This window comes from Rhineura floridana, chromosome 6 (assembly GCF_030035675.1).
Source record: "Rhineura floridana isolate rRhiFlo1 chromosome 6, rRhiFlo1.hap2, whole genome shotgun sequence".
Taxonomy (NCBI): Eukaryota; Metazoa; Chordata; class Lepidosauria; order Squamata; family Rhineuridae; genus Rhineura; species Rhineura floridana.
The window spans coordinates 136,630,330-136,650,551 of record NC_084485.1 but is presented as its reverse complement, the minus strand read 5'-3'; the positions used below and the strand labels follow the sequence as shown (position 1 = coordinate 136,650,551).

Here is a 20,222-nt window from a genome sequence, read left to right as displayed (position 1 = left end):
TGCCAACCCTGCTTGGATATGGATGTCTTTGCAGAAGAACCCTAGTCAAGGTTTACCAACAGCACAGTCCAAACTATATCTACTTAGAAGTCAGTCCTGTTGAGTTCTATGGGGCTTAATCCCTTAGTAAGTGTGTTTAGAATTGCAGCCTTCAGGAGCCTCCATCTTTACTCCCCAAAGCTCCCATCTAACATCTCCACAACACTAGGCTCCTTTGTCTCTGCTGTGGCCTTCTGGTGACTGCCCTAGCCTGAAGGCACTTAACCCTTCTTGCTGAAAGCAAGTAGGCTAGATTAAATGTTCCCTACCCAGGCTCATATATATAAAATATAAACGGCATTTTGTCAAAAGTATTTTTGTCTACATTTTATACCTCATCCTTGGTTTTCCAAGCTTGGCATGGAATGCTTCTCATACAGAATTAATTTGAAATGCTGCATATTTATTATCATAATCTTCATATTCAAAATAAAAAATATATGTACCGCCTTCAAGTTGATTCCAACTTATGGTGACCCTATGAATAGGGTTTTCATGAGGCTGAGAGGCAGTGACTGGCCCAAGGTCACTCAGTGAGCTTCATGGCTATGTGGGGATTTGAACCCTAGTCTCATTTTGTTTTCACAACAACCCTGTGAGATAGTAGGTTAGACTGGCCCAGGCAGGGTTATTCAGTGAGCAAATAGGATCTCTTTTAATTGTGCTATCGACCTGCTTACTTCCACTCTGACTGGGGGATCTTGCAGCATGGGGAAGAGATGGGGGCACATCACAGCTGAAGTTCACCCATATAGGAGCATTATCTCTTGTTTATTACAGAGACGCCTGTTGCAGGTTTTGCTGCTGAGAGCAGCAGTCAGTTAGTGCGGCCACTTGAGTCACAGCTTGTTGATCCTGAGGAGGCAAAACTAGAAAGTGAGGTTCAGAAAGGAGGCCCTGTGCATGAGGAGGAGGAGGGCATGAAGCAGTGCCAGTTGCCCACAGCTACATCTGCAGAACAGCAAGTACCATGGTTTGGCTTTGAGAAAGCTTGTACATTTGTGAGCCAGAGTGGGAAAAATGTTGTTGTACGATGCAATTACTGCCTTCCAAGGATCAAAAATCTGAGATCAGCTGTTTCCTCCTCATCCAATGTGAAGAAACATTTTGAGGTAAGCCTTTGTCATGCTGGTCCTCAAATAGTGTCCATTGTCTATTTATGTTTAAATTGTGAAGTTCCTCTTCCATTTTTTCTTGGATTCATGCTTTGTTCTTCTTCCTCAGAGGGCACACCCTGAGAAGCTGAGAGCAATTGAAGAAGCAATAAAGGCAAGGAGACGTGGCCTTCCTGAACCAATGCATGACACCCCTCCTCCCAAAATGCTGAAGCAGCAGCAGACAACCCTTGAGAGGTGGCGATCTGGCAGGGATCTGCTTCTTCTGGCAGCCTGCGTACACCCTCGCTTCAAACTAGATCGACTGGAATCGTGTCAGGTCACCACCCATACCAACAAGTAAGAACATTAGGGAAGCCCTTTGGGTGGATTACTCCAAGGGAAATGTTGTCTCAAGGGAGGCATCAGAGGGCTTAAGGTGGTAGGCAGGGGCTGGGCCTTTTCTTCCTGGGGCTCCTCATCACAACCTTGGGTTGCTGCAGGTAATCCTTAAGGGTCTGCTGTGCTGCCCCATGAGTGTGGTGACTTGGTCACCTTCCTACCTTCCATGTCATCATCCACAGGCTCAGGCTGGACCCTGAACCAGGGGACATGACAAGCATCAGGAAATGAAGAGCAGATGATGGTTTCCTAACATATATGTGTTAACATATCCTCTCTCTTTCTTAGATACACAATGGAAGCCTTGTTGAAAACTGAAATAAAGATGGGTGTACTTAATGTGGACAGTGATCAGTCTTCAGATAAAGACCAGGAAGGAGATGACTTGGAAGATGACTTCTTTAACTTTCTGCCCCAGGGCAAGAAGTCAGCAGTGGACACTGCTGAGGAGGAACTGGTGAGGTACCTGAGGTCTCCCAGCAGGGAAGTGTCATCACTCCATGGCTTTCCACGTGTGCTGCGGTGTTTTTTGCAGCACGACACAGGCATGCCTTCAAGCGCCGCAGTAGAACGCCTGTTCAGTACTGGTGGCAACGTAATTACTTTTTAAAAGTAATCTTCCAAGCTCTGCCTTAGCCTGCTGGTGCCACTCTCTTGGGCATGGATGGCACTATTCTGGCTACAAAACGATCCACAGCCAGATGATGTCTTTACTATTAGTATATAGGATCTGTTAAGAGCAATAGCAGTAGGAACATTTTGTATGTGCTTCATTTACTCATTTAGACAGCACTAAAACATTTTATTATTTATTTATTAATTAAATTTATATCCTGCTCTTCCTCCCAGTTCTGCTGGGTACAAGTAAACTACAATCTTTCTGGCACCAAGGATCGTTCTGCTTCAATAATTTTGCATTTTTCCTCTCAATCTTGTTCTTGTTTGAAGGATATTGTGTCATTTATTATATTTTTATTATTGGACACTGCACTGGAAGCCACTAAATGAAGGGTAGTCTAGAATTTTTTAAAATAAATAATTAGCAGTTTAATCCATTGAAAGCTTATAAAAATTAATATGAAGAGGAACAATGTGCATTGTTGACCAGGCTGTTTAAGTAACAATGATATCATGCCCTGCATTGTGACATGTCCCCCTGCTGGTTGGCTTACTGGAGAACATTGACAAGTACAAGTCTTTGTGGGGAGTAAGGTGAAGGAGAGAAAGGAAGAGGGATAGAGAGGGAGGGAGGTAGAGGAGGAGGAGACAGAGAGAGGAGGAGGAGACAGAGAGAGAAGGAGAGACAGTGTTAGAGAGTTTTATTAGTTAGGGAGCTATTTTATTAGTGAGGGGGTTATAGCGTTAGCTAATGGGTTAGTCAGAGAGAGTCATTTTATTAGTGAGGGGGTTATCGCATTAGCTAGAGGGGGTTAGAGTGTTAGGAAGTTCCTGTGAAGGAAACCATATCTTAAAACTGCTCCACGCCCTTTCCCAAGTGCTTTTGCCTGGATGCAATGTGTGAAGAAAGGTTCTGACTCCACCCCCCACCATTTTGCCTGAATGCCAAGTTTCCAAGCATAGGATAGGATAGGCAACAACATTGGATGTTTTAACATTAGGATAACCATTTCTCCAGCTCTCAAAAGGTGTGAATGGGCTACCTGAAAAACAGTGAGGTGGGACATGATTAGCTATCAAATGACAGCTGCCAATCAAAAACATGAGATGGTCCGAACATATAAAACCGATTCTGGCCCGCTTGCACTGGCTGCCTTTATGTTTCCGAGCTCGATTCAAGGTGCTGGTTTTAACCTATAAAGCCTTACACGGCTTGGGACCACGATACCTGATGGAACGCCTCTCCGATATGAACCCACCCGTACACTACGTTCAAGATCAAAGGCCCTCCTCTGGGTGCCTACTCCAAGGGAAGCTTGGAGAATGGCAACAAGGGAGAGGGCCTTCTCAGTGGTGGCCCCCAGATTAAGGAATGATCTTTATGATGAGGTGCGCCTGGCGCCAACACTGTTATCTTTTTGGCGCCAGGTCAAGACTTTCCTCTTCTCCCAGGCATATTAACATGTGTTTTATATTGTTTTAAATTTTTTAATTGTGTTTTAAATTGTTTTTTAAAAGATGTATCTTAAACTGTATTTGTTTTTAGTTACTGTAAACCGTCCAGAAAGCTTCGGCTATGGGGCGGTATGGAAGTATAATAAATAAAATAAATAATAAATAAATTTAAAAAGGGACTGTAAAGATGATCCTTTGTCTCTCATTGTCCATCAGAAAAACCTGCAACTGATACTCATGAGACCAGAAGCATGTTTTGTAAGCAGCAAGGGTAGATTTGAGCTGAAGAGCTCCTTTATTGTCAATATTCTGCTTTGTCCATTTGTCTTATCCCTTTCTCTTTTGTTCTTATTAAATGTGCTATAATTTGAGTCAGGTCTGCATGTATGGTTGCCAAACTCAGAGTTGTTGTGAATCCACCATGAACCTCAGCCACTTGCTTCATGCTACAGAGGTAAAGGACTGGGGTGACAGAGAAAAGCAGACTGATTTGATATCTGGGACAGACACACAGCTGAGTGTAGCTCTGTAGCCCTTGTAAGCTGAGTGGGGACCTTGGCAGAGAAAAGCAGGTTCCTGCAATCCAGGGAGGGTCAGGAAACTGAATACCATCTCAACATCCGTTTATTTGCTTGGGAGTCCATTTATTTGCTTGGGAGTCTGGGGACTGTGAGCTTTAAGAGGAGGGTGGCGGTAGCATTAATTACCAGATAGTTTGGGGTACAACTGCTTAGCTTACAAAGCAGTTAGCTGTGCAAGGAAGGGTGCAAGCAGGCTCTCCCAGCCTCCCCCTTTCTGTTACATCCATAAACAATGAGAACAGCCCTTGCTTGCCTGAATGGAGAGGTGTGAGTGTAGAAACCTCTGACTTTTGCATGGCTGAATGTAGTCTACCATACAAAGGTAAGAGTCACAGCTCTGCCCACTTTTGTCTGTGGCCCTGCCCACTACCGCCATATGACCCATGTAAGTTTCCCCATGAGGGAATGGGACTCTTGGACTGAAATAGGCCCCCCATTCCTGTCCTCCGGTATTAGGAGAACTATTCTTCTTCTGTACACCAACAGACTGAAGATCAAATTTTGCATTTGCTTTTTAAACTAGTTGCATACTACTGACAACATCTCCTACTAGATACCTACTTTACCTTTTGGACTTCTCACTTTTGCTTAACATCTGGCAATAGCTCTAGTCTAAACCTACAGAAGGAAGAGCTCTTGGATTATATGATTTATTACCCACTGCTCACCCAAAGGTCCTATCTGGTTTTTTTGGTAATAGATATATGACCCAAAACAAGTGAGCCTATGATAAGGCCAACATCACTAAATGAACCTGGATACCAATTTCAAATGCATTCTTGGAGTCGCTACTAGAGGCCAATTCACGGTGTATTTTAGTACTAATCTGTACCAAAATATCCTCAATATGATAATGCAACAATATTGTCTGTATTTATCTTATTGAAATCTGACCAAAACTGAATAAACTTACATACTGTATTATGAATGAAGCCAGTCTTATCTTGGTTAATAAATGCAAAGGGTTTTTTATTATCTTTAACCTTGTGATTTGTTCCATAACTTTTTTCACTTTTGACCTTTTACATTAAGACTCATATTCAGCAAAAATATAGAGCAGTGTACATTTTCTGCTAAAAGAAACCTCAACATGTAGAGAAAACACACCAAATAAAGTGTCCTACTTTAATTTCTCATCTGAAAAAATTCCATTTTGTAAAAAGCAGGTCCTAACAGATTCTGTTAGGCATGAGGTTTCACAGACTAGAGTTCATCATTTGACTGCAGGGCAGTTGAATTTAGCACTCCCATGACAAACATTTTATTTTTTAAAAGAAGTTTTTTAAAGGTTGCATTTAAAATGAGGTGCAGGGTTGGAATCAGCAGCAGTCTAACAAGCAACATTTTATAGCAGCTCAGGCTATTTGGTCCACCGAATCCAATATTGTGTACAGCCATGCTGGACTCCCTCTGGAGGAAAGGTGGGATACAAATTAAGTAAAATTATTCTGCCTGGGAGTGAACTTCCAAGATTTGGAGAAGGTTTCTCCAAGTCCTGGTATCCCTTAAATATGGGCTTCTTAACATAGTACCTGTGGGTGCTACATCCTCAGACAACCCCTTAGCACCCAGCCAAGGCCCCTGCCCCTCCCAATTTAAAAAAATAGGTACATTTTTTACAATGGGTACTACTGGACTGGCTGGAAAGTGAAATACAAGTATTTGGCCACCCGACCCTCATATTTCCATTTGCCCTGCAGATCACTAGATGCCACATGGAAGTACTTTACCTCCTTGGTTGTTCATCTGATGAGCATTTTGCCCTTTTTTTTGCTCTTTTTAGTTGGGAAGTGTTTTGTCTGTGTTTGTTTTGAGATATGTAAGTAATTTTGCCTGCTGAGCATTGCCATTGTTTCTCCTGTGGAATTACTGTTTTGTGATGCCCACAAGTTTCTTAGATTTCCAAATTTGCCCCGACTCAAAAAGGTTGGAAACCCCTGCCTTAAAAGCAGATACCAGAAACTGGACCTGTGACCTTCCGCATGCTAACCACACACTCTACTACTGAGCTACAGCCCCTCGCTATAGCATCCTAATTGCTCTGAAGTACATGGTTCTTACCATTCCTCAATCTGTTCTAACTTGCATTGACAATTTGCTCGAGAAGGAGCCACCTCCTTCAACAACTTTTACATTTCTAATTTAAAAAACGAAAATGTCTTACTCTTTCAAAATGCTGTAGGTGTTCCATGGTTTTAAACTACTAATCTAGCTAAACTGAATTAGAAGAAAAGGAGTACGTTACCTCAGGCCAACATTATTTTTCCTTTCCTTTCTGATTTTGTATCTAGTCCCTTCCATTTCACATTAGCACCTTGACATTTTTAGAACTGAAAGTATGTGCCAAATGAACTGCACTGGAAAATATTAAATACAAAAAAATGAAGACGACATCACCATTCCAACATAACCCCTGTCCACCTACCTATAGTAAATGTGGTCTAGAACCCCTGCTACTAATTAAGGTAACCAAGCAAGTGTCCTCATCCAAACAGACTTGCCCAGCTGCCTGTGTTTGTTCACCTTTTAGATTTGACCTAATCCTCCCAAACATTACTTTTTAAAGCTTGCCCGAGTCTTTCTCATCCTCTCCTCAATCATTCCTCAATGCCTCCAATACTCTTTGGCAAGCCGTCACAGCAAATAGACTCAAAACTGATTGGCATCTTGCACAACCACAGCAGCTCTGCTTGTCAGGCACATGGCCACCGTTCCTTAGTTAGACAAGGTTTAGGTTTACAGAAGTACAAGCCATCTTTGCCCCTGGAATCTACTGCTCTATACGGGGCATTTCGATTAACTAAAAAGGTCTGAATGGCCAGTAACCATATTTATGGAATGCTGTATCCAAATTATGGACTGAAGATGCAGGAGGCCACCACCTTGTTAAAGCTAAGTGAGTCTAGTTAATAACTGGATGGGAGACTGCCTGATCACCACATGTATGCCACCTTTGGTTCCATAACAAGAGAAAGGCGATACATTTATAAAAAAAAAAAGTATAAAATAGCTCCCAGTAACAAAGCTCACTGGATGACAAATGCTGCTCTGAGCTTGTAGAAATGATGGGTACAACTGTGTATTAGACTTAGGGCACAATGACATCCCATTAAATTACAATGGAAAAGATTAAGCCTTGCTGTAGCTCTGTAATAAAAATCAATGGGACTTCAAAGTGCTTAACTTTAGTTGGATTACGTCCCAAAACTTAAAAATTCAGCACTACTTATAAATTACACAAAACAGTTGCATTGACAAGTACAGTACAGCTTGTTACTTCTGAGAAGTGCTTTTGCTATGTTTTCTGATAACGTCCATAAGATTGTCACTTGTTACAAGACCATTCTGAGACTGGTTACTTTGCTGCTGTTCTTTCCTCTTTTGGTCGAGTAGATATGGGGAATTTAATAACTGGGGTGGGAGAATAGTGCCAGTCGGTTTAACTCGCTTCACAACATCCCAGAAAAGTTTCTTGCTGTTGTTATTAACAAAGGTAATTGCAGTTCCACTGTGACCCAGCCGGCCTGCTCTTCCAACCTGAAAAAACAACAACTGTATTGAAATTTGACATCAGATTGTGAAAGTTTAGAATCAAAGTGTAGATTGTGAACAATAAGAAAACCTTCCTCTCCGTTTCAAGCAGCTGATTCTACTGTCTACTGGGAAGCCAGAAAGACTGGTGAGCAGCCAGCCATTCCACCTGAGGCTGCTGAACAGTAGCAGTGTTAATCCTTGATAATCAAGTATCTTTTCTTCATTTTGTATGTTGCTTATAGAGCGGAAAAGCAACTAATAAGCATATTAAATAAAATATAAGTATGTAAAACTATGAACTTTTTAAAGGTAGGGGCACCCAGACTGGAAAGTTTCAGTTCCAAAGAAAAGTGTTATCTACTTTTATTCACATAAGGCTCTTTGTTCTCAAATGGCTCCTTCAGTAAAAGCCATATTCCATCCTGCTGTCTACCCTTCAATGACTGTTAAGCTTCAACATTTAGTAATACCCAGACAAGGTTATTTCAGCTTTTCTTATGCAAGGATATGGCCCTTAGATACTTCAGTAATAGCACTTCATAAATGAACATAAGACCAGTCACGAGATGGTCAGAAGCAGAAACGCTATTTCCAGAAAACAAACTATTCTTACTAGCTTCTCTCTTGATCTGGATTGCAGGTATGAGGGGTAAGGGATGAAACAGGTTTTTTTTCTAGTTCCATTAAATGCATGTGTTCTTTATGAAAAGGATCCTCCGTGGCAGAGTGGTAAGTGGTGGTAATGCAGACGAAGCTCTGCTCACAGCTGGAGTTCGATTCCAACGGAAGGAGGAAGTTGAATCTCTGATAAAAGGGGTCAAGGTCCACTCAGCCTTCCATCCATCCGTGGTCGGTAAAATGAGTACCCAGCATATGCTGGGGGGTAAAGAAAGGCCAGGGAAGGAACTGGCAATCCCACCCCATATATACGATCTGCCTAGTAAACATCGCAAGACGTCACCCTAAGAGTCGGAAACGACTCGCACTATAAGTGTGGGGACACCTTTACCTTTACCTTTTTCTTTATGAAAACAAAAGGAAGGTTATTTAGATATATGCTACTTCCCTAATGTATATTCTTGAAATAGGTTTGTTGGATCCATCTCTGCGTTGGGATCATGATCCAGAAAGCTCCTTTAGGCACACACTCAGGAAAGAGTTTCAGAATTATTCTAAAAGCACTTCCTCACACTGCAATGCAAGTTACTTCTGAACCTACTGCATTGTCAAGCACTGTACAAGACCTGGGTAGATTGGGCAAAAACTCTTCTCACAAACCTCTGAAGGTTATCCTGGTTCTCTATCGAAAAACTCCAACAGAAAACTATGATATTTAAAGCAGACAAGTATATTTACCTGGTGTACATATTCGTCCATACTAGATGGCATGTCAAAATTTACCACCAGCTTAACGTTGACAAGGTCAAGTCCACGTCCGAGGACTCCAGTGCTTACTACAACTTCATACTTGTCTTGAAATAATCCCTAGTGCAAAGCATATGGAAACCTTATTTCAGCTTTCTGATAAGTATTTGCAATTGAAGTGCAACATGTAATTCCTACTTAATGAAATAAATATGTTAATCACCATTAACAGTTCTTCTGTTTGGGATAGGAATGGAAAGACTGCACTCTTACATTATCTAAATTTGTGAGGTTTGTTATCAAAAGTTACAAAACAGGATTTCCAACAACAGAAATAAAGTAACTGAAGTTAGAATGAAGCTAGCAACAAATTGTGAACACATTTCAAAAGGAAACAAAAAACAGCAATAATAGGACAGTAAGCAAAAAATGAAAGAAAAATATAATAAAAGTATTTTAATAGACCTGAAAGCTATTTCTTCTCAGATATATACTCTGAACTTGAATTTCCAGTCTGTTCTTTTCTAGCTGCCACTCTGAATGTTCCAGTATGTTTAAAAACAAAGAATAAACTACATCGAAAACAGATGGGGGAACCTCTGGCCTTCTGGATGTTGTTAGACTCCAACTCCCATCAGCCCCAGCCAACATGGCCAATAGTCAGGATTGATGGGAATTGTAGTCCAACAACATCTGTAGGACCACAGGTTTCCCATCCCTGATCTGATTCCAGTCTTAATAAACAGCCAGTCCAGAATATCACTGTTTGCTACAAGCCCCAGGCACCCTCTCTCCTAGCTAGCCAGTATTTTCAATGCCCCCACAACCACAGAATATGGTTTCTAGATGAGTCAGACAAAATTATTTCTCCAGGCAACGGCTAAGTTCCTAGAATGAGCATGGCAGCAGGGACAGCAAGTTTCTGAATCCAAGGTATAACTAAGATTTTTGAAAAGGAGGCTGGAGAGAAGCATCTGTGTAGCATCCCAGAATGCTGCACGGACACAGGATTGTTATGGAGTAGACCCTTAAGGTGCAACCTTGAAACTCACAAAAGATTGCAGTGTTCTTCATAAATCTGGCAAGGAGCACATCTAATCAGCAGTAAAATCTTAAAACATATCCACTCAAAAGCACGTCCCATTAAGTTCAAAGGATCTTACTCCCAAGTATATGTGCATGGGATTATAACCTTAAAAATATGAATCTGTTAAGAAAATGGGCATCAGGGATTATCTACAAACCTGTAATATGGCAGCTCTTTCCATTTGTGATTTATCAGCATGCATAGAGATTGTTTGTAAGCCTGTGATTTTATGAACAGCATCACTCAGAAGATCTGCACCCAGTTTACATTCTACAAATACTAGCACAGGAGGCTTGAAAAGTTTCTTATCCTAAAACAAGACAAAAAAGACTATCAAGTGTTATGTTATGAACAGTTACCACTAGCAGTTACAATTCTTTTTCTCTTAACTAGTTTGTATACGTTCTACTGAAACTATGTTTATTTATTGTTTATTTATTTTATTTAGACTATTTCTATACCACTTAATATATAAAAATATCTCTAAGTGGTGCACAAGAAAAAAAGAACACAAGAAGTATTATAAAAAGTACACAATGCAGCCATAATACAAATAAACTCATACTTAATACAAATTATTAACAAATATATATACCAACACAGCAAATTCCATCACACTTCCCCACTTAACCCCTGCCCCTCTCTGTTCCAACAACTTGGAATCCTGTCGTAAGCCATGGTGCATTCAACGAGGCTACCCTTCCACCTCTGTTGTTTCAGTCTCTAAGACGACTTCGCAATACTCCACCTCCTTGAGAAAGAGGCCGTCTGGTGGCACAATGGTGTTCCGGGGATAAGCCATCAGGTCTCTGGTCTCCAGGGGCTCCTCTACATGGTGAGGTTGCAGCCAGTTCTGGCCAACTGCCACCAAAACGCTGGCTATGCACCGCACCAAGGGTCTCCCCCACTGCCACGGCCATACCTGCACTAGGGTCTACGAGTGCAACAAGGCTCCGGCTACTACTGCGCCGCCGCTCCCGCCATGCGGGCAGTTCGAACTTGGCTCCAACAAGCGGCGCGGGCTTAATTTACGGAACAATGTTGATTTAAAAAAATGCCAAGCTGGCAAACATGTCCCAATTTTACTATCAAATTTGGAGGTGGTTTCAACTGTAAATACAGATGTTTTTGCTTAAATTATAACATCCACTGACTAAGCCAACAAAACGTCTAAAAAATATTCTTAAGAATTAGAGGCAGATTTTAGGAGCGAACAATAATAGATTTAAGAAAAATCTTACATCCAAAAACATTCTTCTTGACTTTTATAAAACAAAGTTTCCAATGGTAAGGAAGCTTTACTGTCCCACATGATTACTGCAGTCAGAATTCTATATGGTCAGTATTGGAATGTTAAGCATATTTTGAAACTGAGGGAATGGTAAGCTAAATTGTGGGAATTGTCATTGCTGGTCCAATTAAGATGGTCCATCCAAGTCAGTTAAGGCTTGTGTAATATTAACAAGGTTAAAGTAGAGTGGAAATGTTCAGATACCTTTGAAATGCTTTAAAAATGCAATATTTAAAAGGGTTCATTACTGCAGATTATTTCTAGATGGCTTGTACAATCTATTTACCGAAATAACTTTTTTTTCTGGTAGGGGGATGGGAGTGTATGGACTGACCACAATCCAAAGAGCTGCTTCGATTCACATACAATGTGCTTTGCACTAGGCTAGTGGAACAATATGCATTTTCTTTTTCAGTATCCCATATCAAACTGCTTTTAACCCCCAGTTTAAAAAGTTGTCTGCCATGTAGCATGACAGAGCTGCTGTTGAAGAAAAAAAAACCCTAAATCCTAATTCCACTTACCTGGGAGTAAGCCCCACTGAATTTGATAGGTCTTACTTCTGAGTACATATGGCTAGAATTGCACAGTAAAGCTTCCTTGGATCCTGGCCATGATTCTTTGGAACCAGCCTATTCTTACTAATCGTGTTGACACACAAGAAACAGATGTGGGGTGAATTTAAATGCCTCTCAATATCATTGATTCTAAAGTACTGTATATGCAATAATATGCTAGTGAGGGTTACCAATAACATTTAAACAATCAAAATGTTGTTTCTTCCTGCACACATTTCAGCAACAAGTATTGGCTAATGTAGATTATGGAGACATGTTTATGCCTCGTTACTGGAGAGTCCCCAAGAACATAAGTGAATCAGATCAGTGGCCATTTTCTGCTTCCTTCCCTCCAAATCTCCAGATAGCCATGATTTGTGAAAGAAAAACAAAAGGTTCCCTTTCCAAGAATACTAACATTTAATATTTCAAAAAGTTTTTTCTTTTTGGAAGGTTCCTCTACCCACAAGATAATCTGGCGAACATTGGAACATGGCAGGTTCTTTTCTCCAATGGTTATTTTCACTGGATTGTGCAGAAGCCGATTTGCCAACTGCTCAGTGCCAAAAGGCATCGTGGCTGACACCAGAAGAGTTTGATGATCTCTGGGGATATTTTCTAAAATATCTAACACCTGCTGTTGAAAACCCATCTTTAACATGGTATCAGCCTGTTTAAAGAAAAATAAAAAGAAATGGATCAGTCAGCATTGGTATTCCCTTTTAGGAGCAGAGGTGAGGAAATATATATTACTTCATATTCATTGCCAACACATTCAGAAGAACAACTCTGTTGGATCAGACCAATGGCCTATTTAGTCTAGCATTCTGTGTCCCACAGTGGCCAACCAAGTGCCTCTAAGAAGCCCAGAAGCAGGAAATGAAGGTGATCACCCTTTCCAGCTGTTGTTCCCAAGGACTGGTATTCAAAGACACACTGCCTCTGAGGCTGGAGACAAACTATATAGCTATTTGGACCAGTAGCCTTTGATAGTCTTATCCTCCATGAATTTGTCTAATTCCTTTTCAAAGCTATCCAAGTTCATGGCCATCTCCACGTCTTCTATTTGGAGTTGTGTTTGGCCTCTAATTGGACTATAGCATTTTTTATCAAACTAGTACAGCTCTGTTAAGGAAGCCTGTACTTTCGCTGTGAGAAACACAACTGAATAAACAAAAAATGAAAATGAAATGGACTGCCTTCAAGTTGATTCCGACTTATGGGTGACCCTTTGAATCGGGTTTTCATGGTAAGCGGTATTCAGAGGGGGTTTACCATTGCCTCCCTCTGAGGTTAAGAGGCAGTGACGGGCCCAAGGTCACCCAGTGAGCTTCATGGCTGTGTGGGGATTCGAACCCTGGTCTCCCAGGTCCTAGTCCAACACCTTAACCACTACACCACACTAGCTCTTGGATAAACAAAAATTCCCCCCCCAAAAAACAGGGTGGGAGAATGAGAGCAACTGCCGCTACACCAGGGGTGAGGAACCTCAAGCTTGGGGGTCTTTATCAAGGCCTCAGAACTCTCTCCAGGCTACATCCCCCATCTGCCTAGTTTGTACCCATAGTGTTTTTGCCTGGCTGGAATGTGTCCTTGAACTCTGATCATGCATCTTGCTTGTCTGGATGAAGAATACAGAGGGATATGCAAATGTGTGTAGAAACTAGCTTCCTGCACCAAGGTAAAATGTATATTAATTGCTCCACCTACGTTTGCTGTGGCCCCACCCACCACTGGCATGTGGCCCTTGGAAGAATGCCCAAAAGGAAATGCAGCCTCAGGCTGTAAAAAGTTCCCCTTCCCTCACTACACCTACATCCAAGCACTTTCAAGTTCTGCTTTATGCTTCGTTCTCTCCAGCCAACAACTCACTACTGCCCAAAATGCTTGAGTATGTTTGCAACAGCCACTTTGCAAGAAACATGGATACTGAAGAGGGGAAAGAGTCCTAGACACTTGATCCTCAGTTGTCTGCTTACCACTGAACAAAAAAAAAGGCCTCCCTTCCTCTAGAGCCATAACAAGCACTATACACATGTTGTTCCATTATAAGGCTGATGCATGAATGGGTCCAGACACCATCTGCACTGAATACCAAGCATACCATGCAGTGGCCAAACAAAGTACATATACACATGCTTGAAATCTACTACAAGCAAACTTTTTATTAAGTGTACATAATTTGCTTGCTAAGGCCAACAGAAGTCAAGAGATTCTACCAACTGCTATTTCAGATTCAATTAAATTAAGTTTAATACTTACTTCATCCACTACAACAATTTTAATGTTATGGAGCTGAACAGAGCTTTGCTTTAGAATCTCTAGTAGTCTTCCTGGTGTAGCTATTATAATCTAACAGAAAAAGGGTAGGGGGAAAACACCAACATTAGAAATAAAATCAATAATTGATGTATTATTATTAAGTATTTTTATCCTTCCTCCCAAAGGAACTCAGGGTGGCAAACAAAACAGCAAAAACAATACAAATTTTAAAGCATTTAAAAGCAATCAAGTGTCCTCATCATTAAACAATTTCAAGGTTACTAGAAATAGTATCTTCCATTCATCAAATGCCTGAGTAAACAGGAATGTTTTGGAATTCCACCTAAATGTTAACAATGGGGGGAATGAATGCACCTCACCAAGGAGGGTATTCCATAAATGGGGAACCACTACCAACAAGGCCCTGTAATGGATCAGCACCAGATAGGGAGTACCTAGCACCCAAGACTTCCAATGCTGATCTTAAGGCCCGAGATACTGGAACAGACAATCTTTCTGAGACCCAAACTCTTGCACAAGAAGAGCTGAAATCCTTAAATCAGATTTATATGCCACTTTGTACATGAATTTCAAAATTACATCTAGTTCTTTGCCTTACACTTAAAAAAACACCATAATTACGGCAAGTTTTACCTTAACATTTTGTTTCAGGCGATGAAGCTGAGGTGGTAGCGGCAATCCTCCAACTAGGAGAACAGTTCTCATGTTGGGTAGACTAATCATGAGCTCTTTAGCTTGTTTCTCTATCTGTATGGCTAACTCTCTTGTTGGCGTCAAAATAAGGGCAGATGGAGTTTCTGCCTAAAAAGGAGAGAAAAAGGTTATGAGACACCAATCTGCATTCTCAATTAAAATTATCAGATGAGGGAAACATAAGAGAACAGTAATTCATATCAGACCAGCTCAACATCATCTTTTTCATCGAGATGTCAACAGAGATAGCAGCAAACATTCACAGTGTAACGTTAGATACTGGGGAAATCTGCTCCCATGCTATTAAGCCTTTGAGTACAGATATAAGATTCAGTGGATGAACTGTTACAAGGAATTTCTAAACGCTGAAGCACTCTTCAGTCGTTACTTGAAGGAAAATGAATACAAAGGAGCTGCAGGGCCACACTTCAGCCCTTTTCCCATTATCTCATTGCATATGTCACTTGCTCCTGAGTTTAGCTTAACTTCTGCAGCTGAGAGCATTTTCTACTTGTAGACACTCCTTGTGCTTTTAGAACCCTGAAAATGCTCTTAATCGGGGGGGGGGGGGCAATGTGTAGAAAAGGCTATCCACTGCAGAAGTTACAGCTGAACACTTCAGCAACTGGCATGAGTAATGAGATCAGAGGTGGGGGGACCTAAAAGTGCTGCCTCACAGTCTTTGTACTCAACTTTACCCCTTCACGCAAGTAATGACTGAAGGTCCACACCTTCACGTGTGATATGTTACAGCAGGAAATGGGATAGCATGCATGTATGAATAAGACATCACCTATCTAAAAGAGCTGCTGTATCATCTTATGTAACATCAAGTACAATACTTTCCTATGGTGCCTGTTCACATGTTCAGCTGCAAATCATCAAGTGTATGGTAATCAACTGTAGCATAAAAATGTGCAAATTAAGTTGTGAGCTACTGTATGTGAGATCCATAAATTTCTCCACTGACTTGGATTATTTATGTGCTGTGAACTGCAAAGTAAAATCCAAAATTAATTTAAAACAAAAATTTAAGAGTATTGTTTTCCATTCTAGAAGACCCTGTAAAGGCAGCCCAATCCTCAAAACATTTTTTTCTTTTACTCAATATATATAGCTTAGGACTAACATAACCATCGCCATTTCAGATTTTTTTTTATACCACAATATGAATAGATTTCAGTGCAAATTGTATGCATTATCTTTCAAAATATGTACCCCAAATAAGTACACAAGCACACTAAGATGGAATCATCAATGCAGTATGCAATATTTTTAGTCTATTTACAGAGTCATCAGCAACACTTCTAAATTCAAACTGTCTGATGACTGACAGTAGCCTCTCACTCAACTCAAGAAAGCAGCTTGAGAAATTAGAGAGAAGCTATGTCCATGTCAGGTCTACAAATTTTTATCTTATGTTTGCTCCTATTGTAACTTTGAGAAGACAATCCACTCAGACTAGTCCCACTAGTATTTTATTTTAAATCTCCATTTAAACAATGTGTTGATTCGCTAGCTAAATTTATTTTGTCTTTGCTATTCCTTCTGGCAGACAAGAGCTGAAAGCACAGGAATAAGGTCAGTAGGAAGGGAACCATTTGAAGATGGGAAGATCATTCACCATCTTGTACTGCAATCACTACCCTCAAATTTCCACTGTCTTACTGTAAAATCAAGTTGGCAGAGCTAAAAAAATATCTGCTTGCCCAGGTGGTCAAAATTTGATACTGACACTTTTTATAATTCTATTCTTAACATGCATATTACTTGGCACTGAAAGTTACAAGATAGTCTTCCAGCCCTGCATATGGGTCTTTCTTGACTAGGACAATCAGCAGATTCAGCAATTATATTATTTATCCAATCAAATGGCAGATAATATCCAGTTGGCAGATTCAGCAATTATATTAGATATTCAATCAGCTTGCACTACACTGTGTTCCTAACATTTTAAGCACTTCTATCAAGTCAACTGACATAAAACACCGAAGTTCAAAGAGGAAACAAATAACTAGATAATTATTCCTCTAGAATTCTGAGTGTATCTAAGGTTGAAATCTTACGCAGAGTTTTCCCAAGAGTAATCTCTTTGAATGCACTGGGACTTATGAGTAATCATGCACAGAAGTGGGCTACACAATTCCCACAACCTTTTGAATATGCAGGTTTGAACTTTACCTCTCCCATGGCTTTAATTATAACAGGAAGTAGGAAAGCAGCAGTTTTTCCTGAGCCAGTGTCAGCTGTGGCCACAATATCCCTCCCCTGCAGTCCAACTGGGATCATCTGCATCTGGACAGGAGTTGGGACTTCATAGCCTGATTTTTTCAAATTGGTACTTAAAATTTCAGGGAAGCCACAGTGTTCAAATTCTACAATAGGTCTTGCAACTCCCTGACCTTGGACAGCAATGCCTAGCTGCTGCCTTAAATTCTCAATCTGCTCATCTTGAAGACTTAGCAGAAATGCATTCTCTTCATAGACATAAGTACCATCAAGAAAAGCAGACCGAGATTCTACTTTTTCACTGCTACTACTAATAGATTTTGAGCTCTCTTTTTCTTCTTTTATATGTAAAAGGTGTTTGGCCTTGCACTCCAAGCTACACACATCTTCATCAGTCTTGTCACAGATGTATTCCCCATAACGACCACAGACCACACACACAGGTTCCCCTGGCTCTGGCCAGCGTTGTGTTTTGCTGAAAGATTTTATGGGATCCTTGGAAAGAGAACAGTCCCCATTGTTTGGATTTTCCAAGGCTGCTTCAGTAAGAGCCACAGCTGAATCCCGAGAGATCTGTGGCTCAGTGTCTTTTTCTACTGGTTTAAACAAGTCCCCCTCTGAACTTGGCATGCATTTTGTATCTGACTTAGTTTCTTGGAACTCTGTAGCCTCTTCAAGTGAGGATTCAGCCGGGAAGGGCTTATTTTTCTTAGCTACACACGTCCCCTCGTCGCCAGCATTCCTCTTGACTTTAAGAGATCTCGGAACAAACATTCTTCAACACCCTGTCATGAAAATATGCAATAATGATTACTGTTTATTTCTGATAAACTAATATTTCAGAATATAGGGATTATATTATTCTTTTTATAAAAATATTTTATTTAATAAGCTTCATATAATAAAGCAAAACCAATAAACACTAAAACTGCACAGTGTACATAACAAAATGTGTTTTGCAGTTATCGCCAAAGTAAAAGACCAATAAAAATTGAGCCCATGCACCAAAATCACTTTGGAATTATGTCCAGCCAGAAAGATTTTGGTGGAGGCAATATTAGTCCATCCTTCTGTACCACACACACAATAAAAGGATACCAAGCATCTGCAAAATTTATTTCATTTTTACTCCTTTCAGGGACTGATTACTCTCAGTCAATTTTTCAGCTAAAGCTAAATACCGAACTTTTTTCCTACCACCCTGCCATCAAAAAGGGAGAGAGATATTTCCAGTGATGTTCTGTTTCAGCTTTGGCAGTTGCTAAAAGAAACAAAAGAAGCTTTTTGTGAATAAGATTCATAAGCACATCCGGAAACACAGAGATGATAGTAAGCCCTGGGTCCTTTGGAAGGGACTATACTATTCTGAAAATAATACGTATACCTATGTATCAAGACTTGAGCTGGTATAGAAGGGGGAGAGAAAGAGTACACCAGCAAAGCTTCATGGGAAAGAGGAAAAATTAGAGTCCCATTTTGGCGTTACTGGAACTAAAGTGACAAAGACCCGCTAAAAAGACTAGTAATACAGCCTGGCTGTGTTGAGCTGTAATCCTATATTCACTTACTTGGGAGTAAGCCCCTCTGAAAAGGAAACTTACTTTTGAGTAGACATGTACAGCATCTGGTGGAACCTTAAACAGGTTTATATTTGCGGCTTAAGCTTTTCTGGACCAGAGTCCACTTCATCAGAAGCATGAAGCGTTATCCTAGGTATATAATTATAACCACTGCCTCTCAGCTTCATGAAAACCCTATTCCTAGGGTCGCCATAAGTCGGAATCGATTTGAAGGCAGTACATTTACATTTATTTATAGAGGTGGGGCAGGGGGACTGGGAAGAAACAACTATGAAATTCAAAAAGTAAAGTCCGCAATAATTCCATGCAAAAACGAAGATAAGGAAAGTGACCATTCACAACCGCTGTGGTGGGTGATATAAAACCACAATCCCATCTGTGTCTCTTTTGACCGATCACCCTACCTTAAACCCGCTCCTCCGAATTCGGCCTGGAGCTGTTACTCCGGACGGCTGAAGATCCAGTTCTCCTTCGGTTTCCCAATTATTGCGGCCGCTCTAGGCCTTCAACATGTTTCTGATGTTTCCAGTCACTCTCACCGAGACGAAAGAGATATTACAAACAGTTCCATATAGCCCTCACTTCCGGTTCCTTTTTGAATCTGCGGGCAAGAGCAGGGCAGAAAACTCTGTTGTACAAAAGTGCGAATAAAGTAGACATGGTTTCTTTGTAGAAGTTTCAAATGATAATTTCCACTCACCCAAAAAAGGTATTTTTTCTCACTGAGTTTTGAGAGAGAGCGAGAGCGCGAGGGTTGGAATTTTAAAAGGTAGCCAGGCGGTTACTCAAGTGGAAAGCCAGGCGTCGGGGAAGCTACATCCGGGTATTCGTCACATGCATTTCATTTCTTTTGTTTATAAATAGGAATTATAAGGCGCGAGCACTTCGGGAACGGAGTGCTCCTGCCTCTTCTCGACCAAAGATATGCTGTAGAGCTAACAGAAATAAAACCAGCGTTCAGATTAGCTAGAAAATCAGAAAAAAGGCAATTGAAGGTAGACAGATAGTAGAAGGCACAGAAAATGAGTCTGTTGAACGGATCTTTAATAGACTAACAATCGAAACTTATGCAGTTTACAGAGAAATAAGGTAAATGTATACATGATTGTACCTTAAAAGTACAATCTTATGTGTATTTACTCAGAATTAAGTCCCAGTATGTTCTCTATATAGTAAATATATAGTAATATAGTATATATAATATAAATATGCAGACTTACTAGGAGTATGTCCTACTGAACATAGGTCACATCTACATCATACATTTAAAGCACCTAGCCCCCCACCCCCCCGAATCCTGGAAAATGTAGCTCATTCATTCAGGGGGCTGTGAACTGTACTTCTGAGGGGTAAACTACAATATTCTCAGGATTCTCTGTCGGGTTACAGGTAGTATGCTTCTGAATACCAGTTG

General features: G+C 40.6%; 1 protein-coding gene across 1 annotated transcript; it reads right to left on the bottom strand.

Moving 5' to 3' along the window:
- Nucleotides 1-5,152: 5,152 nt before the first annotated feature.
- DDX59 (DEAD-box helicase 59) lies at nucleotides 5,153-19,634 on the bottom strand. Its single transcript, XM_061633925.1, has 9 exons — nucleotides 19,509-19,634; nucleotides 19,213-19,409; nucleotides 17,181-18,013; nucleotides 14,940-15,107; nucleotides 14,286-14,375; nucleotides 12,442-12,693; nucleotides 10,333-10,485; nucleotides 9,080-9,208; nucleotides 5,153-7,726 (listed from the first exon to the last, which is right to left on the bottom strand). Exons 3-9 carry the CDS (start codon nucleotides 18,000-18,002, stop codon nucleotides 7,463-7,465), a joined length of 1,878 nt encoding a protein of 625 aa, XP_061489909.1. The 5' UTR covers nucleotides 18,003-18,013; nucleotides 19,213-19,409; nucleotides 19,509-19,634; the 3' UTR covers nucleotides 5,153-7,462.
- Between the last annotated feature and the right edge of the window lie 588 nt (nucleotides 19,635-20,222).

What these genes read in the sequence shown, in the direction of transcription:
- DDX59 (XM_061633925.1), bottom strand. Translation starts at nt 18,002, where the DNA reads ATGTTTGTTCCGAGATCTCTTAAAGTCAAGAGGAATGCTGGCGACGAG. An exon ending in AAATTGTTGTAGTGGATGAA is followed by an intron (nt 12,694 to 14,285) that starts GTAAGTATTAAA and finishes TTCTTTAAACAG; the next exon opens with GCTGATACCATGTTAAAGAT. An exon ending in AAAGAGCTGCCATATTACAG is followed by an intron (nt 9,209 to 10,332) that starts GTTTGTAGATAA and finishes GCTTTGCACTAG; the next exon opens with GGATTATTTCAAGACAAGTA.